Source organism: Theropithecus gelada, chromosome 1 (genome assembly GCF_003255815.1).
Source record: "Theropithecus gelada isolate Dixy chromosome 1, Tgel_1.0, whole genome shotgun sequence".
Classification (NCBI taxonomy): Eukaryota; Metazoa; Chordata; class Mammalia; order Primates; family Cercopithecidae; genus Theropithecus; species Theropithecus gelada.
Window position 1 is genome coordinate 94,165,715 of NC_037668.1, and position 24,223 is coordinate 94,189,937.

The 24,223-nt window shown below is 38.8% G+C and overlaps 1 protein-coding gene across 5 annotated transcripts in view; it reads left to right on the forward strand.

The window, feature by feature from the left end:
- The window catches only part of PDE4B (phosphodiesterase 4B), a 586,012-nt gene that overhangs the window by 531,416 nt on the left and 30,373 nt on the right, over nucleotides 1-24,223 (forward strand). For all 5 annotated transcript variants that reach the window (XM_025388136.1, XM_025388172.1, XM_025388145.1 and 2 more), the window contains one exon: nucleotides 12,803-12,915. In XM_025388136.1, the coding sequence (XP_025243921.1) occupies nucleotides 12,803-12,915 (113 nt within the window). The remainder of the gene's footprint in view (nucleotides 1-12,802; nucleotides 12,916-24,223) is intronic.

The following is a 24,223-nucleotide window of genomic DNA, read 5'->3' on the forward strand; positions in this document are numbered from 1 at the left end:
AAACTTTGTAGAGGAGATGACACTAGGCTGAGTCCTAAAAGATAAGGAAGAGATAGCCAGCTGAACAAAGTTTGGAAAGGCATTTTAGGCAGATAGAAATGCTTGAGCAGAAACAACTATTATACAATCTATCTCAGTAAGGGAGCTGAGTATATCAGGCTTGAGGAAAGGAGCCATTTAAGCCATCCAGCTAACTCTGATGCTCTGATTTCATGCTTACCAACCCATCTTATGATTAGAATTTGACCTCCTACATAGGGAAACATGTGATGACCAGAAGACATAAAAAGCTTTTTGTAAATTATTGTTCTCCATTAATTCATTGGACTCTGATTTGCCATTGGGCTCTTGTGAGTTGAACTAGTATAAACTGAATGAACTCAAAATACACTAACAAAATTACATTTCTGGACCTGAAAGGCTGAAGTGACTTGAATTTTGGTCATCAACCAAATTCCACCACCTTAGAGGCCATGTGGTTTTAACTTATGAATGTTTCAAATCCATTTACCTCTCTTCATCTCCATTGCTATGACATGGTTGTAGCTATCATCATCTCCAGCATAGACTACTGTAATAAAGAAATCATGATGCCATCTTAGTCCATTCTTGCTGCTACAACAAAATATCTGAGATTAGGTAATTTTCAAAGAGCAGAAATTTATTTCTCACAGTTCTGGAAGCTGGGAAGTACAAGATCAAGGCATTGGTAGATTCAGTGTCTGAGGAGAGCTGCTCTCTCTGCTTCAAGATGGCCTCTTGTTGATGTGAAGGACCTCTTCAAGGACAACTACAAACCACTGCTCAAAGAAATAAAAGAGGACACAAACAAATGGAAGAACATTCCATGCTCATGGATAGGAAGAATCAATATCATGAAAATGGCCATACTGCCCAAGGTAATTTATGGATTCAATGCTATCCCCATCAAGCTACCACTGACTTTGTTCACAGAATTGGAAAAAACTGCTTTAAAGCTCATATGGAACCAAATAATAGCCCGCATGGCCAAGACAATCCTAAGCAAAAAGAACAAAGCTGGAAGCATCATGCAACCTGACTTCAAACTATACTACGAGGCTACAGTAACCAAAACAGCATGGTACTGGTACCAAAACAGAGATACAGACTAATGGAACAGAACAGAGGCCTCAGAAATAACACCACACATCTACAACCAACTGATCTTTGACAAACCTGACAAAAACAAGCAATGGGGAAAGGATTCCCTATTAATAAATGGTGCTGGAAAAACTAGCTAGCCATATGTAGAAAGCTGAAACTGGATCCCTTCCTTATACTGTATACAAAAATTAACTCAAGGTGGATTAAAGATTTAAATGTAAGACCTAACACCATGAAAACCCTAGAAGAAAACCTAGGCAATACCATTCAGGACATAGGCATGGGCAAAGACTTCATGACTGAAACACCAAAAGCAATGGCAACAAAAGCCAAAATAGACAAATGGGATCTAATTAAACTAAAGAGCTTCTGCACAGCAAAAGGAACTATCATCCGAGTGAACAGGCAACCTAAAGAATGGGAGAAAATCTTTGCAATCCACCCATCTGACAAAGGGCTAATATCCAGAATCTACAAAGAACTTAAACAAATTTACAAGAAAAAAACAACCCCATCAAAAAGTGGGCAAAGGATATGAACAGACATTTCTTAAAAGAAGACATTATGCAGCCAACAGACATATGAAAAAAATGCTCATCATCACTGGTCATCAGAGAAATGCAAATCAAAACCACAATGAGATACCATCTCATGCCAGTTAGAATAGTGATCATTAAAAAGTCAGGAAACAACAGATGCTGGAGAGGATGTGGAAAATAGGAACGCTTTTACACTGTTGGTGGGAGTGTAAATTAGTTCAACCATTGTGGAAGACAGTATGGTGATTCCTCAAAGATCTAGAACTAGAAATACCATTTGACCCAGTGATCCCATTACTGGGTATATACCCCAAGGATTGTAAATCATGCTACTACAGAGACACATGCACACGTATGTTTATTGCAGCACTATTCACAATAGCAAAACTTGGAACCAACCCAAATGTCCATCAATGATAGACTGGATTAAGAAAATGTGTCACATATACACCATGGGATACTATGCAGCCATAAAAAAGGATGAGTTCATGTCCTTTGCAGGGACATAGATGAAGCTGGAAACCATCATTCTAAGCAAACTATCACAAGGACAGAAAACCTAACACTGCATGTTCTCAGTCATGGGTGGGAGCTGAACAATGAGAACACATGGACACAGGGAGGGAAACATCACACACCGGGGCCTGTCAGGAGCTGGGGGTCTGGGGGAGGGATAGCATTAGGAGAAATACCTAATGTAAATGACGAGTTAATGGGTGCAGCACACCAATATGGCACATGTATACCTATGTAACAAACCAGAGCATTGTGCACATGTACCCTAGAACTTAAAGTGTAATTAAAAAATAAAATAAAATAAAAATAAAAGATGGCTCCTTATTGTTGTATCTTCTAGAAGGGATGAACTCTGTGCTCTCATATGGCAGAAGGGATGAAAGGAAAAAAGGGCCTAGCTAATTCTCCCCAGCTCTTTTAGAAGATTGGTAATCCCATTCATGAGTGCTCTGCCCTCATGACTTAATCACCTCCTAAAGGCCTCACCTCTTAATTCCTGTGTTGAAACCTCACCAGTAGGTTTCAACACAGGAATTTTGGGAGACACGTTTAGATCATAACAAATGCTACCAGCAATTAGGATGGATACTTAACTAGGTTACTGGGTAATGTTTTATGTGTTTTGGTATGGTTTACCTCATTTAATCTTCATAACTACCCCCACAAGATATGCTTACCCCCATTTTAGAGATGAGGAAATTAAGGCTTAGAGAAATTGAGCAACTCACTCAAGTTAATACTGCTAATAAATGGCAAAGCCAGATATCAAACTCGTGTATGTCTTCCTGTGGATATGGGGCTCTTGAATACTATTTAGCTAACCTCATTGCTAGTCTCTAGATTTCATTCTTGCCTTTAAGTTCATTCTCCAAATTGCAGCCAGAGGGATCTTTTTAAAATGCAAATTTGGCTGGACCACTCCTTTGATAGAGCTCCACCAAGTTTTCCAATGGCTTCCAGAATAAAATACAAGATCTTTTCATAGCCTTCCATGACTGTGTATAACTTGATCTAACTTCTCCTACCAGTCTTTCCCTCTCTGTGTTCCTGAGCATACTCTGATATTCCCCTTGCCTAGAATGCTTTTCTCTCCCTTGATACTTAATTATTATTCCTCAAAATCTCATAACTTTTCAAGGCAGGCCTTCTCTCACATCCCCACTTTTCAGATTGTGGGTCTCCAGTTATCCCTATTATAAATGTTTATACACTTCTTAGTATCTCTTTTCCAAGTTGTACTAAGTTTTTGCATAATTATTTTTGTATTCCTCTTAGGATAGAGGCTTCAAGTAAGCAAAACTCTAATATTCACCACTATATCCTTAGAGTTTCATGATGTGCCTACAACATAATAGGCACTCAAAAAGTTCACTCATTAAATATTTATCATATCATATTCAACAAATAATAGCCAACATTCATCTGGTACTTGTACCATGCACTGTCCTAAGCACTTTACATTTATTTATTTGTTAACCAAATGCTACAGCCCATTAAAATAGATACTATTATTATTCTCATTACACAGATGAAGAAACTAGGGCACAGAGAAGTAACGTCTTACGTAACAAAGTAATATAACAATGAGTGGTGGTACTGGAATATGAACCAAGGCAGTCTAGCTCCAGAGACCAAGCTTTTAATCACTGCTCTATATCCTTCATAAATATTGTGTCAATATATTTACTTTGTTAGAAAAATAATTGGACAACAGCTTGCCTCTATCCCTTTCACTTTCTTATGTCCTTGGTCTTGGTCTTTAATACCAATACAGGTAGATAATTAAGTTCTTTGAACATCCCTTCACATTGGTGGTACGTGTTTTAGCTGGATGAGAACAGATTCTCATTAGCATGTAAATGCCAAAAGCAGAGTTCTGGAGAGCAGGTTTTGGTAAGGGTAAGGATATTAAAAGAGTGGGAGGTAGACCAAAAGGAAACAGTGCTATGAGGCTGGCACATCAAAGACATAGCTTTGCCTTGTCTAAGCCTATCTCTATAAAAGAAAGAGAAACTTTGACCATTTATTTATAACAGGCCCCGTGGCTTAGCAAAAAAATTATGGAATTTAGAATCAATATGTCAATCACTAGAATTAAAATGTCTCCTTCATTCTCCCTCCTTTTCCCATCTTCCCCTCTCAATCTCTCTGTCCATCTTCTTTGCCTCCCTCCCTCCTGGGCCCATCATATCACTTTCAGCAAATTGTTAAATGCATCCAAGCCTCAATTTTCTCACATTCATAATGGAAAATGTATGTCATAATGATAATAATTTCTCTCTTGGGGTTATTTTTCAAGGAAAAAATGAGATATGCAAGTGAAAGTGCTTGGTAAACTGTCAAGTTATATATGCAAGAGCCAGTTGTGATTACAGTTTTTTTTTTGTTTTTTTGTTTTTTTGTTTTTTGCTTGTAGTCTTAGAGGAATTTGCCAAAGAGATCAGCATCAAAATGACCTACTTTTCACTGTTATTTCCCTTAAGGGCAGTGAACCTCTTCTTTTGTGAATCCACTCAGAGTGAAATCCCTGTCATATGCAATTGCAAAGTTCCATATTTATAAAGACATGCTAACAAAGTCCTGCCTAAAGAAAGGCTACATAGGGTTTGCTAACTTTGGTCTTGGAAGAATTGCATTACAGTGTATACATGTTCTCCTGTTCTTATGATTTGTTCCATAGATATTTTACCCAAGGTTAAAATAGCATGCCCTCTTGAAATGTTGCACTCTAACCTGAGTGTGCTTCATTTACCAAATATTATATATTTGGACATAATAACTCATGATGAAGAAAAAATATTCCTAACTCTAAGGGAAAAAATCACAATCAAGATCGCCAAATAAATAAATAGGCCAGTAGCCTCAAACTCATACCTTTGCATAAAGAGATGCCAATTCCTATATGTATGAAACTATTTTACATTTTATCAAGTACTTACTGCACTATGGGAAGGAACCAAAGAATGGACTAAGTATGCTAACTTAAAGGCATGTAGAGCCATAGGAGCAACCCAAACATAAGACATCTGCAGGGCTAGAAGCTTGAGAATGAAGCTAAAAGTAAAGCTGAATGTAAAGAATCCAATTAAAGCACACTTCTCATTTACAAAGATCAGAAGATTATGGGAGGAAGCTGAGAAGGCACCTAGCTTCACAGACTTACTATTTATAGAAAGAAAAGGGATTTCCAATATAATCACAGTGCAATGGACAATAGCACTCCTGAAGTGTCTTGTTCATTGCTGTAATCCGGCACCCACCCAGCAGCAGGCTTGGCACATAGTAGTTGCTCAGTGTACTTTTGCTGAATGAATGAACAAACAGCTTCCTTATACAATTCTCCATGTCTGAAAGGCACTGACCTGGTATGTCAGTTAGAATTTTGTGAAAAAACGATCCATCAGGTCAGGTCTATATTTTAGAAATGGAAACCAACTATCTCTAACTTAAGACAAGTGTTAAGAATGCATTTTTCTGAAGTCATACAGTAAGAAGGCCATTTTAGGATGTCATAGCCAATCTTACACATGCTTCCCTTCTCAGAGCCAAAGCAAAACTCTGTCAATGACCCAGCTGTCAAATACATGTCAATATATCATCAGGAAAGTGACCCAGGACCAGAGAAGTGGTGGGAAGGAGGGGAGAAGTTCCTGACACGTGCCAGATCAAAGGCTTGGCGTATATTGATTCACTTAATTTTCACAGCTAGTTTAAACTATCTTCCTGTTTTACAGGTGAAGAAATGGAAGCACAGTGGGCTACTTTTCTTGTCTAAGGGCACACTGCTATTAAATGGCACAGTTAACAGTTTATAAACAGCTGGGCAGACTCTAACGTGTTTCACTGAATTTTGAGTTAGTAAGAGCATCCTGGTCTATGTCACATTAAAACCAACATTTGTTGTTGTTTCTTAGCTATGTGAGATTTACTCAAACTCTGTTGATACCCATTGCTATAGCTAAAGAAAAGGAAAGGAAATGTGTTTTTGGAAATTCTGCTCTTGTTTTTTTAAACTGGGCTTCCCCTAGATGGGACTATCTGTTGAAAGCCTACATGGATAACCAGAAAGACAGAAAAGTACACAAATCACAAGTGTAGAAATCAATGAGTTCTTATAAAGTGAACATACCTATGTAACCAGTTCCCAGAACAAGAAATAGATCATTGCCAACCCTATAGAAAGCCCTTCAAGTCCCTGCTGGTCACTAAGCCCACAAGGGAATCAATATCTTGACTTCTATTAATTAAGATTAGTTTTTGCCTCTTTGGAACTTTATGGAATTTGACCCATACTATTTTTTCATGTACTTTGTAATATTTGGTTTCCTTTGTTCCACATTTGTGTTTATGATATTCATTCCTGTTGCTGCATGTAACAGTTGGTCCAATTGATTTAACCACTAGAATAACTTTGCAAATAGTTACCACCTTCTCTAATAGAAAGGAAGTCCAATTATGTGAGGCCCATAAAGGTTATGTACAGTTCTTTTCTATGTGCTTTCTGTGGATAAAAAGTATGGGTGACTTGACATAAGTTTCTGATATATAGAGATATGTTGGAATATCATATAGATGTAATTTGTAGGAAATTTATATTTGGGGTGTATTATGATGCTTTCAATTGCTAATCATGTGTAATTGGGGGCAGAGCACTGTTTTCTCTCAGTCTCAGTTTTCTCATCTGTATTACAAGCCATGAGACTTAAGGTTTCAAAGTTAAATGATGCCAGATACATAAAGGGCCCCTGTACCTACTTTTCCAAGAGATCAGTGTAGTCATAAGATTACGTTTCCCTGCACGGATTGCAGGGCCAGCTTTTAGGGCACCTGAGGTCTTTTAGCAGTGGGGCCGCTGATTTCATAACTGCTAAAATGTGTCCCCATGTTTTCTAACTATGAGTAACTAGCTATTTGTGGCCAGGCAGAGGTTTCTAATTACCCTTTCCTGTCACTCTTCTCTGGATCTCTCCCTCTTCCCAACAGGACTCTGCTAACTCACACACCTATTTCTACTAGATTTGCATTTAAAAAGCTGGGGAAATTGGTCTGTGAACCTAAGTATTAGATGAACTGAAAAATTACTGAAACAGAAAAACATGAAAAGGTCATTGACTGAAAATAAGAATATTGCTCAGTAGTTTGTACAATGTGATCCTATTTCTGTTATATACATATGTATGTTTACATACACACATAAACACATACATGACATGCACCAAGAAGTCAACAGTGGTGATCTCTGACTGCTAAAAATGTGAGATTTTTATCATTTGAATTGTTGGCTTCTCTGCAATTTTCTGTTTTTCTAAATGTGCCTGTATCCCATCTGTAATAATAAATGAGATATTTGCAAAATGTATATAATACTAAAAGGTTTACAGTCCGTTTTTGTGTCTGTTCTCTGATTCTACCTTTCCCATGAGAATAGGATATTTTTCTTATCCTCGTTTTAGAGATAAATAAATTTAGTCTTCGAGAATATAAGTAATTTACCGGAGGTTACCCTCTGAAGCAAGATGCAGGACAAGAACCATACCAGGTCTTCTGAGTAAATATTGCACAGTTTCCCTGTGCTAAGGCCTGCATTAGGTAGATCAGAAAAGGGAAGTGGAGACTTGAGAAATAACAACATTTAGGAAAGCAGTTATGCAATCGTAAATGGAAGAGATCTGAGGGTAAGATGCAACTTTAAATGCAAAATTTTCAGGAATACGTGCATCTTTCAGTGCTAAACTGAATCCTCTATTTCATGGACCAAGATATAGTCTTATTAGGAATCTGGAGGGAACTATTTGCTCTAATAATTTAACCTCTGATTTCTTAGTTGATGCCTTCAGGTAAATAAGATAATCATCCTACTTCCGTATCTATCACACGAAGATGTTGCAAGGATTAACAAATAGTGTGCTGGGAGCTCCTTTGAGAAAAGAGCTATTTGAATGCCACATATCATTAGCAGATTAATATTATAATTATTTATTCAATTTATCTTCCTGTTTCTGAGAGTCAAATGCAATACCCAGAGACTTATAGAAGGAAGAAAATCTTTCTTTGCCACTCTTGTTGGAGTGAAAGAGGGAAAAAAGAGAGGAAGAGAAGGGAGGTTGTTTCTCCCTACTTCTTCCCTCTGGAAGTTTTTGAAAACGAAGTCCAACCGCGTGACCATCCATGGTCCCATGACCTACTCTTACGGCCTCTGAGATTTGTTTCTGTGGTGTTAAACATTGTTTCTTCTCAGGGACATCTTATGTAAGACAGGAACAGAGCCAGTTTCATGGGCATGTAACCTGTTGGGTTGCACAGGGCCCTATGCTCAGAAGGGTTCCATATTTGCCATCTTAAAACTTGTAATTGGCCGGGCGCGGTGGCTCAAGCCTGTAATCCCAGCACTTTGGGAGGCCGAGGCGGGCGGATCACGAGGTCAGGAGATCGAGACCATCCTGGCTAACATGGTGAAACCCCGTCTCTACTAAAAATACAAAAAACTAGCCGGGCGTGGTGGCGGGCGCCTGTAGTCCCAGCTACTCGGAGGCTGAGGCAGGAGAATGGCGTGAACCTGGGAGGCGGAGCTTGCAGTGAGCCGAGATCGCGCCACTGCACTCCAGCCTGGGTGACACAGCGCGAGACTCCGTCTCAAAAAAAAAAAAAAAAAAACTTGTAATAATATTATATTTGAACTTGTGTTTTATAAGTGATGTCTGATGGAACAGTAGAGTATGTGCCAGTGGCTTGGAGCCTTGGTTCATGCACTTTCTCACTTCCTGTCACCTGCCTGTCTCCCTGGACAAGATCATCCTAACCATCCTTTCCTCTGCTCCCTGGTGCCCTAGGAATCGTCCAGCTTCCTTTTTCCCACCTGCACCTGTGACCACTGCTGTCCTCCATCCCCAGTCAGGGTACAGGCACAGGGAGGGTCTGAGTGAGCCATGTGTGCTTTGTAGCCTCAGGTGGGGCATGGAAGCAGCTATCTCTGACCTGGGCTGGCATAGCTGTGGCAGACAGAGGTCAGGTCTTGATGGGAGTGAGCCTCTTGTCCACCCCTGTTTCAGGTACCCAGCATGTCCCCGCTAAGAGGCTGCAGTACCCTTAGCAGTATGCTAAGACCCAAGGGGTTGTCTGCTGTGGGTAGGGTCTTAGAGACCATGAGAAGTGAGAAATACCTAACTTGACTTCCCCAGCTCTTGTGCCTGGTAGGGGCACAGCTCATCAGTCTGGCAGCTATCAGGAAGGAGGAGTGAGCTGCTGGTGAGCTATGTGTGTGCCCTCAGTCATAAGTGGCAGGGCCTTCATGTTGCTGTGAGGGTCTGCACTCACCTCAAGGTATCCCAGTGCCTGAAATAATGCAATATTTAAACACACCAAACCTTTAATTGTGATAAGTGTACCATAATAATATAAGACATTAACAATGAGGAAATCAGAATGTGGGATATGTGGGAAGTCCCTGTGTTATCTTTGCAATTTTTCTGTCAGTCTGAAAGTATTTTAAAATAAATATATGAAGAAAAAACCACCATGACAAGTTGAAAGAGAATGCAGAAGAAAGGAAAAAACTTTATATTTTAGTATCTTTTATAGTAATTTTACTGCTTTTTGAACAAGGGGCCCTGCACTTTCACTTTGTACTGGGCCTTTCAAATTATGCAGCTGATTCTTACTGTAAAATCCCTTATTGAATATGCAATTCAGTTATCTCCCTTTCTTTTCTTCCTCACACTCTTTCCTACTCCTCAATGCCAGGCCTTAGGATTTCTCCGATTGCCATTAATAATTCTCCTATGCATCTATCACCTACTAAGAACTGGCTACCATCCTAGGCACTTCACATACTTTATCTTATTTCATCCCTTTATAACTTTATGAGATAAATATTTTTATCCTTCTTCTACGGATGTACGAAATTGAGGTCTAGGACCACACAGTAAGTGATAGAAGAGAAAGTCAACATTCGTGATTCTTACTCCAAATCTGGTGCTTTTTTTTCCACAGTGCTACAGACAGACCTTTCAGCCTTCAGGTGCCCAAGTATTTGTAGGCTCCTTAGGCAATTTGGTTTCCATTCCTCCAATTATTTGCTGAGTATCTCCTAGGTGCTAAAGCTACAAAGTTATAGCAGGGAAGCCAGTCCTGAGCTGCTCTGGTCATTTTCTTTAATTGCATTCATAGGTAGCAGGTGTTTAATATCCCCCTATTTAGTACACTCTGACCTCTGTGCCCCTGGCTTAGTTACCATGATAGGAAGACTATAAAGTGGACACAAAGTCTTGACTGTGGATTAAGAGTTTGGAAAGTGACACTCTAGCATAACTAACATTGCTTCAAAATGTATTAATTTTTGCTTCAACATTTTGATGGGTGATCTGAAGAAGAGAGACAATGGAGCAAGGACTCTCATATCCATTATCTGTTCACCCACATCTCACGCTGTACCAACTCTAGAAGTACATGCATGCTTGTTCCATACAGTAGACAATGAATGAGCTCAGTGGTATATCTTTGAAGAGTCCTTCTTTTTTAGTACTTCTGCGGGTATAATTACTCTATGTATTTCCTTGGTCAAGCTTGAGTAGAAATCAGATCCCTTTTTTCCTCTTCATGAAGGAGAAATGTGATGTATCATCTTGCAGTCATTTTGCATATCAGCAGATTCAAAAGGCTAGGAGCAAGCTGCTTTCTCCCCACCGTCCTGGTGAATGTCTGATATTAGTTACAGAGAACCACAGGTTGTGATGTGGAAGACACGAAGGTAGTAAATCCCCAGCAGCTGGGAAGTCATCGGACTTTTTCCCTTATTAGAGGCAGGGAGGGTTCTGTCTCTTCAGAAAAAGCTTCCTTGGAAGAAGTGCTCTTCTGGAAACAAACAGAGGAGGCAAGGGGGTGTTTTGGACACACTAGAGAGTAAGTCAGAGAATCTTCGTGTTGAGGCAGCATTGCAAAATTGAAGAGGAAGAAAGGAAGGAAGGTATGTGTAAGTCTGACTTGAAATGAGTTTTATTAAAAACACCTCAATTCTTGTCTGCACATTTTTGAAGAGTGTGAAAAAAAAATGGAGGAAGTTACCTCCCGTGGTTTTGTGGCTTTTTAAGTATGACATACAGGATATTGAATTTAACCCCTGTTTATCCTGAAGTGTATGAATATTTCTGGGATAAACAAAGCAACTATTCTTTGAAATATGCGTCTGTGGCCAAGTGATTCCAGTTACTTGGAATCACAGTTCTGTTGATTCTCTTTTCTGCTTCAAGTATTTGCACACCACAGACATAAGATTATTCATATAATAATTTTTAAAAACTATGTGGTCTTGCTAGAATTTCTGTATAAATATATGTCTTTTAATTATGGCAGGAATGTTATATTAGAACTCTATATGAGATTTTACATTTTATTAGTGCCTATTGTGTGTTTGTATTTCGGAAAGCTTGGTAGATAGAGTTCATGCTGTTTCTCTCAGAAACAGTCTTGTATGCAGGAGAGTCCAACAGCTTTTTACAACTCTCTGTAGCTTCATTAATTCATCTAGCATTTATAAAGTTAATTCAGTGTTTATTAGGACAGATTTCTTAAGCCAATAACCTGAAGTATTTTTTAGACTCACAAACTTTTGGATGTAAAATGACATGTTAAGGATATGTAAAAAGTTTTAATTAGCAAAAAAAATGTGGTCTTCACAACAATATTTTTTGTGTGGACCTCCAACAATATTTCCAGGAAGTCTAGAGTCTTAGGGCAGCAAATCAGAACCCCCAGCTTTAATCAAAATAAAAATCTGCAGTGTTCACATCTGGCTCCACCTGAAAGTCCGGTTCAGAATTTCCCTGTGATCCTGGCACTTGCAGAAGGGAAGTTTTAGCTTTGTTTAGTATAACAAGAGCTGCAGGACTCCCAGGCCAATAAACGTGTTCACGTAAGACTCCAGACAGCTTCTTTTAGACTGGAGTCTTATCAGGGAGACCTCATTTTCCCTCTAATTAAAGGGAAGATTTCAGGGAGAGAAAGGAATAGCCCATGCCTCTTACTTGTGCGAGTCAGTGTTCGCTGAATTAGAAGTTCTTCCAACATGAACACATTCCCCAGCATGAATGACTGCCTAGAATTTGAACGTAATCGTCAACCAGTTTTCGCCTAAATTTTGACTGTTTCATTTAGAAGAAAAGCAAAATGAGAAAAAGCTTTCCTCATTTCTCCTTGAGATGGCAAAACACTCAGAAATGACATCACATACCCTAAAGAACCCTGGGATGACTAAGGCAAAGAGAGCCTGAGAAAACTCTTTGCTGCTTCTGCCTTTAGTTTTAGGACACATTTATGCAGATGAGCTTATAAGAGACCGTTCCCGTTCCCTCCGCCTTCTTCCTCAGAGGAAGTTTCTTGGTAGATCACCGACACCTCATCCAGGCGGGGGGTGGGGGAGAAACTTGGCACCAGCCATCCCAGGCAGAGCACCACTGTGATTTGTTCTCCTGGTGGAGAGAGCTGGAAGGAAGGAGCCAGCGTGCAAATAATGAAGGAGCACGGGGGCACCTTCAGTAGCGCCGGAATCAGCGGTGGCAGCGGTGACTGTGCTATGGACAGCCTGCAGCCGCTTCAGCCTAACTACATGCCTGTGTGTTTGTTTGCAGAAGAATCTTATCAAAAATTAGCAATGGAAACGCTGGAGGAATTAGACTGGTGTTTAGACCAGCTAGAGACCATACAGACCTACCGCTCTGTCAGTGAGATGGCTTCTAACAAGGTAAGAGATGACCTTTTTATTCATTAAAGTGTGATCATGCAGGGAGCTCCAGCTCCCCTCACCTCTGTCTGCTGCAGAGTGTACCAGGGAACGCTACCAACCCTAAGAATATGTTTCTTGCTTTGTCTAGAAGATTCTGTTCCAAAGTGTCACACTCTACTTGTGTCTTGATGCTACAGCAAAAGTTTAAAATCCTCAGTACACTTCAATTTCCAGAAGCCAAATTTCTCTCTTACCGATGCAATTTGGAATAGGTTTAAGGTGAGAGGTGTCTGTCTGTAAAGCTTCCAAATCAATATAAAATGGAAAGTGCTTTAAATTTTTTTTACAATTATCAGGAAACTAAAATCTGAGTGAATCTTGCTGCATTGCAATCAGGTGTCACATATTTATTTTTAGACAAGAAAGTAGTTTAACCTTCATATATCAATTGGAAAGAATGTTCTGCATTCAAGTTGGATAAATTCCCTCTAAGAAGAAGGACATCCTGGGATTTTCTAAGATTTCTTTTGTGATGCTTTCATGATCTAAGATAAAAAAGAAACAATGTGCTTTGTCTCCAAAACCAGAAGTTTTCTTTGGTTTAAGTTTGCTGATTTTCATAGTGAAATCATTTGAAATTGCTTCATGCATACTGCCCCCAAAATGGTTTTATTTACAATCCCTAGACAAAGCTTAATGTTGAAGAGCCTTAATTATCTATCATTGTATCATTTGTTTAATTAACACCTGGACTTAGAGTGCTAATTTATGTAGTGAGAGTTGCTGCTTTTTGTTTGTATTTTTACCTTGGAGAATATTATATTAAATACATATTGTTATAAAGTTATACAAAGTTATATATGTGTGTGTACACAGGCACACACACACACATACACTTTGTTAAAAAGCCTTACACCATACCTTTATAAGTGCACATTTCAGAGTCCCAATCATTCTAGCCTGAGGTATCGTCTTGTCTATGTTTCTGGGGCTGAGAAGAGATTTTGTTCCACACCTGCCAGCATGCCCTTTCCAGCCCTGAGGTGCACCAGTGAGTGTGTGTCCCTTCTCCAGTTTTCCTGGGGTAAAAGTACCACCTTTGGATCAAGGCTTGCTGGCTGCCGCTCAGAGGATCTGCGCAGAGGAAGCAGTGTGTCCTCAGGAGATCCTCAAGGAGGGGAGGGGGGACTCTTCCTACTTGGAACTCTTTGTTTATTGGTTAATGAAAGGGTGAAAATAAGTCCCTTTCTAAAATTTTAATTTAGAGTTTAAGTTGGAAGGGAAAAAAAAAGAAAAGAACACATTTGAGGATTAACTATTTATTGACTTTTCTCTGAAGGTCTCAATTGAAGGTTAAACTCAGGGATTTTCCAGGCTGGGGTAAAGCTCAACCAACTGCTTCCCTGTGAGGAGGGCTTTGCTGTGTGACTTCTCCAAATCACACTGGGACTCCGTGTAGAAGGACTTCCACAAGGCTTGAGCCTACTTTGGAGTGTTAGCAGACACTCTGTTCCCTGTATTTTGTGATAATTGACGGCTATGCAAGATGTAGATCCAACATTTATGGGGTAGTTTTTCAATAGCTTTCACTATAGAGAATATGGCAAACTTCAGTAGTCACCAAAATATGCTAACTAGAGTCACCAAGATAAAGCAGACAATTAACTCCAAGAAGAGAAAAAGAGTACCCCCTGAGAGACTACAAGTTGCCATTAATTTTCATTTTGAGTGTCAATATGCTGTAGTATTCTAATCCCATTCATGCCTAGAGTGCTGGAAATAGACATTGACTGTCTTGCAAATTTATTAAAAACAATCTTATTGGGCATAGTAGTTAGTAAGGCTCTGAGACCAGGCACTCTGTAGATATGGGTAAGGATTCCAATCCCTCAGGCTTCCGCTCCTCCTTTATGGTGTTGTGTGCAGGAAGCAATGAAAGTTGAATAGAGCTAACCCTAACAAAAGGGCTAACCTTCAATGCTGACACAGTTAGCTTAAGTAAAAAGCATGCAGCCTCAGTCATTTTCTAGATCTACAGTGGAAAGATTGTCAGGCAAAGCAATTATTTAGTGCATGAATGATGCCCAGCTGACAGCTAAGAATAAATTTTAAAAATATCTCTTTTTACTACCTTTTAAAAGATTATTGATTATTCAGATAATTGTCTCAGGTTAAACTTAAGCATAACATGCACCATGACACGTATGATATAAGGCAATGAGGCCAGGGTGTGGTGGCTCACACCTGTAACCACAGCACTTTGGGAGATTGAGGCAGCACTTTGGGATTGCTTGAGCCCAGGAGTTCAAGATAATGCAATGCAAACATTTTTGTGACCACCAGAAATAAATTGATCTGCGCCCGTTCTTTGGGAACTGAATTATCCGTGGCAAAAAAAAAAAAAATTATATTGCATATTCACTTTTCAATGTTGTTGAAATTATCTGAGATTTCCATCCAAGTTGAAGTTGACATTTTAAAACTTTATCCTGATCATCACTCCCATTACTATGTAGTCTTATTTGGCCATATTTTGCTTACCCTTATCAAGTAAGGAGCCAGGGTAAAAGTCTCTGAGTTTAAGATCTGGAAGTGATGTGAAGACATGTTATAGAGGGCGTGTACCTATCAGCAGTATCCACTACATTTTTGCAAAAACTCTGTGTTCCTAGTTCTGTTTCAGCTAAGTGCCCATTAAGTTTTGTTTGCAATATCTGATCTTAAGAATGGTGATAGGTGAAATCGTGTAATGCTGAGGGGTATTTGGGAATTACATAAGTGCAGTCTACATGCCACTGGTAGAGAGTTAACTGTGTGTGGTGGAGGAAGAGCAAGCATCTTTCATCTTTACTTCATCTAGGTAGGGTTGTGCTTTTTCAGTTTGTTTGTTTTCCTTAATCCTTTAAATTCTGAAGAAAACTGAGTGACTCAAATCTCCTAAAAGACTTTCTCAAATGTATTTCATAGCCCAGAGAGTTAGATGAGAAACATCGTCCTCTCTTTGGCCCAAATTTCTCTGATCCCTTAATGCTGGCCATGGTCCAAATGGAATTCCAGAATTTTAGAGAACGATGCTGCCAGGTACTTTAGTCTTGTAAATTATTTTCCTCCAAGAATTACTAGAAGATGGAATAAGTTCAGCAGAAGTTTTACAAGGCAATGGTATTGTTATTTAACATGAAAAGGATGGCTAATGAACCTCCTGCCAGCTGCCCAAATTTGATTAGACATGTTAGAGCTAGCTGTTTTGCTTAACGACAGATTGCCTTCTTAGAATTGTTCATTAATTTTGTGTTTCAATTTTCATCACCTCCTGAATTAGAAGAATTGTCTTACACTTCAGCAAAATGCATCAGAGCATGAGTTCCTCAGTGGCAAAACAGTCAGATGTTTTGAAAACAGGATGCTTTGGCTCTCCATTATAAAAAGAGGAACGGAAAGAGAAACAGTATAGAAAGGAAGAAAGCAAATAGCCTCAGCAGGGTCCCCAGCCCAGCAACGGCATAAACAGTGACCTATCTTCCTGACCTTCACTGTGGCTCAGTTCCTGACCTTGTGTCACCAAAGCCAACCGACGTCATTAGAGGAGGATAGGAGGAATGGCGCAGCTGCTGTGAGGGTGACTAGAATTTCCTGTCTCCTTCCTGACAGACGCAGTCAGAAAAGTACAGGGTTGCAACAACAGTGGCTGAGGAAGGAGCAACCCAGAACAATCCCAGGGAGGCTAATTGTGACTGACGGGGAATGGGGAGGTGTTCCTTCCCTCATTGTACTGAGAAACCTAGTTTCTCACCTAGAATTTTCAGGTGAAAAACGTCAAAAGGGTCATTCTTACCCAGAATGCTAAATGTTTTTCAAGGGATGAACATGCTGTGGTATTCAGAAAGGAGCTATGTTCAAGCAACTAGTCACTGTCTTCACTTCCCCCACAAACGCCCTCCGCTGTCCTTTTCGTTCTCCATTGGTTTTGCTCTGGGGCTGTTTTATATGCAGTACAAAGGTTGGGTGCTGCTGGGTGAAAATGGATATTCTGTTGTTGAAAAGAGTGGCCCTGTGTATTAGTACTTTTTTTTTTTTTAGAATGAAGTGTTAAGACCTAGCACTTGAGTAAATGTTTGCTAAGATAGAAATGGGAGATAGATGGTCCTTTTTCTCTTAAGGCATTGTGAAGTCGGCTACAGATAATCATCATGGGGAAGTGAGTCCTCCTGGCTACGCAGGCTTATTTTTCCAGTTCTTCGGGTGCAGCCATACTAGAGTACTAAACAGGGAGCACGAAGGCAACTAATTGCCAGTGCTCTTGGGTGTGCGGGATAAAGTCACACAATTCTACCAGGCCCCAAGCCAGCTGGGAATTAGGCTGCATGACACTGGATGGTGATCATGACAGGCTGATTGCCCTAATGAGGGGTAAACCATTTTGTATTTAACTGAATAATCAATAACTATGGAAAATGCCAGCTCCCGCAGAACTGATAGGAAATAGATCTTACTGGCCAGTGGATTCATGTTAGAGCTCCATAAGAGAGAAGGTAGACAGGTGTTCAGTCCTTGAAAGGAATATTCGTGCCACTTTTGCCTAAAATGTAATGATATGATTACAGCAGTGCCACCCTAGCATAAGATGGATCCTTTTCCTGGGCTCTGTGCTGTAATCAGAGGGCCTTAGCCTGGCCTTCCTTCTGCTGCCCTCCACCCCAGGAAGTGAGGAGTTGGCCAGGCCAAGGGAGCAGCTTTGCTCCCCTCTCTAAACTACATTTTGCATCTGCTGGACCCCCACATTCTCTGTCCAGATGACTTTGAACCCACTTCCCAGCCATACAAGCCTCTTCCTGGAATGTGCTGCAGGCATACACACCCTTAGACCTAAGGAGTTTAACCAAGAGGCAGCAATGAGAGGTGTGAAGACACTTGTGTAGAAGGAACTTAGGCAACCAGGTGGTGGTCCAGGGCTCACACCAGCTGCTCACAGGTCCCTGGAGATGGAAGGGCATGGGGAAAGAAGAGGGCCAACCCATATCCAAGGAGTTCAAGAATTTGAAATTCAACCTGACCTTCCAGGCTATTATGGAGGAATATCTGTCAAAGTACAAGTAAAGGACATAGCTCAATGTATATCTTTGTATATTTCGACTTACGGTTTGTGGCCCCACGTGTGTTAGAGGTGAGCCTGGATTAGAGGGCAGAATAGAATTCTGGTAGCCAGGTGGGCACTCATACATTTTTTTTGGTTCAAATTTTCTCTCTTTACTGCTCAGATTTATATAGACTAAATTATGGAGGGAGCAAAATAAAGTGAAGAGAGCTTGGGAATAAGCCATGAGTTTGAGTTCTAGCTCTGCCTTCCCTTAGGTATAATATTATAGACAATAAAACTATTTGGAATCTTTCCATTTTCTCTTCTGTAAAACAAAATAGTTGGAAAAGACTCAGCTCTTCAGTTTATTGATTGAATAATATTAGTAAACAACAGAACTACCTTTACAGATGTATGCAGTCATTGTGCTAAGCTCTTTACCTCATTCTATAATCAATATTCACAGTAACCCTTTGAAATAGGTACTGTTATTATTCCTGCTTCACAGACGAGTAAAGTGAGGCATAGAAAGTTGAAATAACTTTCCTAAGGTAAATCATAGAGCCAGGACTCATACCCAGTTCATCTGACTTACTATCAATGATCCCAATGAGGCATATAAAGATAGAAAAAAGTTTAAAGTTATTTAGTAATTCTTCTAAGGGGATTTTGGATTGGTTGGTGGGTGATCTTGTTCTTTCAACTGTGGCAAGCATTAGGGAGGCCTGGTTCAAATTTATATTCTGTAGCTACCATACTCACAACCTCTAGGACAGCCATTAATTGCCCTAGGCTCAGTCTTCTTGCCTGGGAAGCAGTGTCTCCTAACATAGATAAGGGTAAAGAGCAATCACAATTATAGAAAATGGTTATAAAGTGCTCATAAAAATGCAAATAATGGTATTAAACTAATCCATTTCCTATTTCAGATCAATTTGCTAACTTCAAGATCTGTTTCTTAAAATTCTCCAACATGGCCTAAGATAATAAAGGTTCGTTCAAAGGACTATAGACTACCCCCAAATTCCCTTTTTCCCTGCTTCTCAAAATAAAAAGGGAAATAGAGATAAGCTATTCTTACTTTTTAAATTTATATTATCATTCAAATAATTGGGGCAATTTCATTTTATGCCACAACCTTTCCAAGGCATGGAACATGACCATAAAAGAGAATTAATGCTTCAGTAATATGTAAGAGAAATTTTTGGAGGTAACATGTCCACTGTTTTTCTTGGGCTTTGTCTTCAAATAAAGATGAAAGAGAAGGTTAAGCTATTTATTCTTTGTCAATGTTTCAGTTACTCTTTCTATGACAAAATGGAGTTGTACTAGTGAGTATTAGTATTAGTGCAATTCAGTATTCCAAGTTCTAGTCTTCTCAAAACTTAGCAAATCACAGAGTTTGAAGGTTATTTGGTGCTTTGTAATAAGTTTGATTTGTAATCTGTTTTGTTTTATTTAAATAGTTCTTCACTGGTTTTAACAGAACCATTTCCTTTACTCAATGGCAATCCATTTGACCCAATCATTCTGCCTAACTCACTTGAAAGTCCCCAAGTGAGCAAATCTCCAAAAAGCAAGCAGAAATGAAGTAAGAGGACATTGCCTTTGATTGTTTTACCTCTGGCTAGCTGACAAGAGAGCATAATAGTCTCAAAATCTGATACATAAATCATTTTAAGGTGACCATCTTTCTCCACATTAGGGAAAAAATAATAGCTATGTTTAGATTGTCAAATGTAAATGTAGAACACTAGTCTTGAAAAATAGAATTCAACACATTAGCAGAATAAATGTTTGGTCTCTATTTTTAAAAAATAATTCTTGCTCATCTTTTTAAAACTTTTTTGGTTTTTTTGGTTTTTTTTTTTTTAAATATGTCCCAGTCTAAAAGGCTCGTAGCTTCTATGCCATTGTTATCTATGAAAGAAAAACCAAGGGTGGAGCTTGCATTTGCATTTTTCTTCCAAAACATTTTTCTTCTGAGTAAAAGTGTGCTCAACAAGTAGAGATAGCTCAGATATCTGGAAACCAGGACTTACTAAACAAGAAGATGCCAGGGCAAATTTGTGCTGCAGTCAATAGGTTTCACGCTCTTGAAGGCACGGTGCCAGTTGTCAATGTGCTTTCCTGAGCATCCTTTCCCTCTAGCATTTTTCAGGGACCTACCAGCCCCTCTCTGTCTTGCGCACTTGTACATGATGTTTCCCTCAAGTGGTGCCAAACTGTTTAGTCTCTTGGATATTTCACTGTAACTTCCTTTGTTTGATTGACTTTAAAGTAGCCAAGTGCTTCCACAAAGAAAGGCCTGTTAAGTTATTTAGAAATGAAGAAGACAGTAAAATTCCTGTTTCTTTTGTTTCTGTTTTGGGAAGTGCCTGATAATTTTTTCTTCTTATGGAGTAGATTTTAAAGCTATAAATCATGCCATTCTGTTCATCAGTCACTTTTTTCCTTCTGCTAATTACTTGCAATTTTAAAATATATCACTTTTGAAATCTAGAGCCCCCAAAGATTGAAGTTTAGCAAATGTATTAAAATAAAATGTATCTTCATGGCTCAGTCACTTTCATCTTCTAATTTTTTTAGCTACTCAAAATAATTATAATTTTTAAATTAATTATTAAACACTTTACATGGCCGCCATCCCCTCACTTTTTGCTAACAGCGTAGTGCATGATGTTTTAACTTTAAGCAATTATAAAAATGAAATTTGAATACAGATACCAGGAAGTAAAAATGACTAAGCCAATTTTTAAATTTTAGATTTGGGACGAGAGGTATTGGCAGTTGATATCTAAAAAGATAGATTTTAAGTAGTTGTTTTAGAAAGAAAATAGTAAAAAAAAAAAAAAATTATCATTAAATAAAAATATATTTCCAACTCAATTATATAGGCTATGCTAAAGCCAATCAGACAGGGCACAGTGAAGTATTAATTTGTCAACTATCTAATGTCTTTGGTCACTATTGATGATGAAATTTGATAAATCAAACCAAGAAAGATCTAAACATTTTCTTTCTAGTTATAGTTTTACATGATTACATTAGACAAAGTCCTAGAACTTTAAGCCTAGAAGAGAGCCTTAAGTATTATTATCTATTTCTATTTGAAGTCATTTTATAGATGAGAAAATGAGGTAGCTTTTGCCACTAATAACAAGTGAGGATTGAAGTACCTAATGTACTCCAAATAATTTTGTAAAATATAAGGCACACTCTAAATGAAAAGTAATTTTATTATGGCATGGCTTCTCCAAAGTCTTAAGGTGAATTGGTGGGATTAGGGTATTAAAATATAGGTCTGATCATAAATCTGGCTTACTGTTCATCTTCAGCAAAAGGCTGGATATGTTTGAGAAAGACATGGGACATTCTGTCTTTTGTTTACATTGACTTTTAGACTTCTCATTCTTAATTTACACATCTTGTGTAAAAGGTACACATAAGTGTCTTAATAATTTCAAGTAAAGAACTAATTTAGTATGCTTGAAAATTAACTGATCAAAACATAGCAAGAACTAGTTGAAGTGAGTTACTTTAAATGCCCCTGGTTTTAATTTCAGAATTTTTAAAAAGCCTTAAACTTTTGAGGCTTTTGATTGTTGTTTGCTTTCTCACTAATTCCAATGCCAAAGTTTAGGTAGTAAAAATACCCTGTGGTTAGTGTAACTGCCCTTAACTTCTTTCTATTTCTTTCTTTCCTGTCTCTGAAACTGAAGATGATAAATTGGAAAGTTTTACCGCTTGGATTGGTAAGCCTTGGGTTCTCTCTGCCACTTTGCCGAGCCGTTGGCATGGAAAGTTGAACTTGAGATGGTGATTCCAGTTTGACCCTCTCCCTACACCCTAGAATGTTTCCGCACAGTGAACCAAATTATGTAAAGCTCTCACAACCCAAATATAATTTCTTGATTCTTGAGTCATATTACCAAGATCCTAGTGGAGTTAGGTACAATGGTGTTGGTAGCTACCTACTGAGAAATAATACATAATATAAATGTAATTAATGCCTTGTAAATAGTTTAAAGCAAATAAGTCTGATTCACAGCATATAGAGACACATTTTTATGTATTTAGCTAACTTAAAATGAGTCTTAGTATGTGTAGACCCCTGAGTTAAGCTGATACTGCAAATATTTTGCCATAAAATTTGTATAAATAATAAACTATTAATGTAATTATTTAAATGTGGGGAAAATCAAGTGAAAATTACTCGGAGAATTGAGCATCTTGGGAAAATATTGATTAAGGGAAGTTATTCCTAGAAGATCCTTGACAGTCTAAAGTTAGCTCTTTTTTCCTCCATAATTTCTAATCATTATCTATGTTACGAAGTAGAACAAAGTAAAAGAAAATTCCTTAGTATATAATGTAAGAAATGAAAAGAAAATTTCTAATTCTTAAGTGAATAAGAAAGCTTGGTGTTTTAGTTATTGGAATAAGATATAGAAAATGTGAATTAAAAAACTAAAATGAGGCCAGGCGCAGTGGCTCATGCCTGTAATCCCAGCACTTTGGGAAGCCAAGGTGGGCGAATCACTTGACGTCAGGAATTTGAGACCAGCTTGGTCAACATGATGAAATCCTGTCTTTAATTAAAAAAAAAAAATTAGCTGGGCATGGTGGCACATGCTGTAATCCCAGCTACTTGAGAGGCTGAGGCAGGAGAATCACTTGAGACTGGGAGTTGGAGGGCAGGGAGCCCAGATCACATCCACTGCACTCCAGCCTGGGCAACAAGAGCGAAACTCCATCGCAAAGAAAAAAAAAAAAAAAAAAAAAAAGCTAAAATGAGTCCGGACCAGTGGTTCACGCCTGTAATCCCAGCACTTTGGGAGGCCTAAGAGGGTGAATCACTTGAGGCCAGGAGTTCAAGACCAGCCTGGCCAACACAGAGAAACCCTGTCTCTACTAAAAATACAAAAAATTAACTGGGCTCAGTGGCGCGTGCTTGTAGTTCCAGCTACTGGGGTGGCTGAGGCATGAGAATCGCTTGAGCCCTGGAGGCAGAGGTTGTAGTGCACCAAGATCGCACCACTGCACTTCTGCACTCCAGCCTGGGTGATGGGAGTGAAACCCTGTTGGAAAAAAAAAAAAAAAGGGTAAAATGGTGGAGATTTTACTGAGGGAAGATCCATTTAAGGGCTAGGAGAATCATTTGTGTGTAAAAAGGAAAGGCACAGATTTTTTTTTTTTAAAGAGAGACTAAAATTTTTAGTAGCTCCTCTTGATGAAAACAGTGGACTTCCAACTTCCTCTCTACCCTCAATGTCAGAAAATCTATGGAAAATATGGCTTCAGAATATTATCATCACTTGAGAATAAAGAAACAGAGGGATTTACCCTCCATCTTTATATTTCATTGCCTAGAGAACTTCCCCTTGGCTCAAACATGTCATCAGATCAGACCTTGTGCTATGATTCTGCCTCTAGGACACCAAACTGTGGGGCTTTTTTTGAAACCCTGCCTTAGCTATTCTAACTTCCATAACATTTTCATAGACCATCCTCTTACCTATCTTATCAATTAATACCATAGCTAACATTTTAGTTATCTGGGATTTTATTTATGTCTGCTCAGATTGCAAGTGTTGAATGTTTTAGACTCCAGTTTCCTTGCAGGATTCAGGCTAATACATGCCAAGGAGGCATAGATCTCTTTCTGTTTAATTGTAAAGATGGAAGTGAAAAGCAAAGAAAGTTTTTGTCAGTTGGTGGTAGTTGATATATGGTTTATTTTAAAAAGCTCTCTGCAGTTTTCTTGGTCATTTAAGACATTTGTTGACATGGGGACTTTTAATGGATTATCCTGCTTTTCAACAGGATGCTGGCAGGGTAATGACCTCACTGGTGGGCACAGAACAATAATAAAGATGGAGATTTTCTTTCAGTATTTTCAAAAAATTTAAAGTTATGAAACATTTTTACACTATCCAGTTCAATGTGCATTTCCAGTATACTTTTGTGTGATGGTGAGAAGCTAGGGACCTTCTAATGGGTCACTAATGAAATGGACTCCAACTCCCACTCTGGATCCCTCACTCATAATCCACAAGAATTAATTTAACCTGCCAGATGCTACCCATTTAGCAAGCTGAAAGGAAACAGTGCCCCCCAATGCCTGTAGCCCTTGTCCATTGTGATTGCTGTTACTGATTCCATTCTATAAGTGAGTCAGATGATTTAGATACATATATGTTTACTAATGCAATGGGTATGTTTTTCTTGGCCAGGCTCAGTATATTA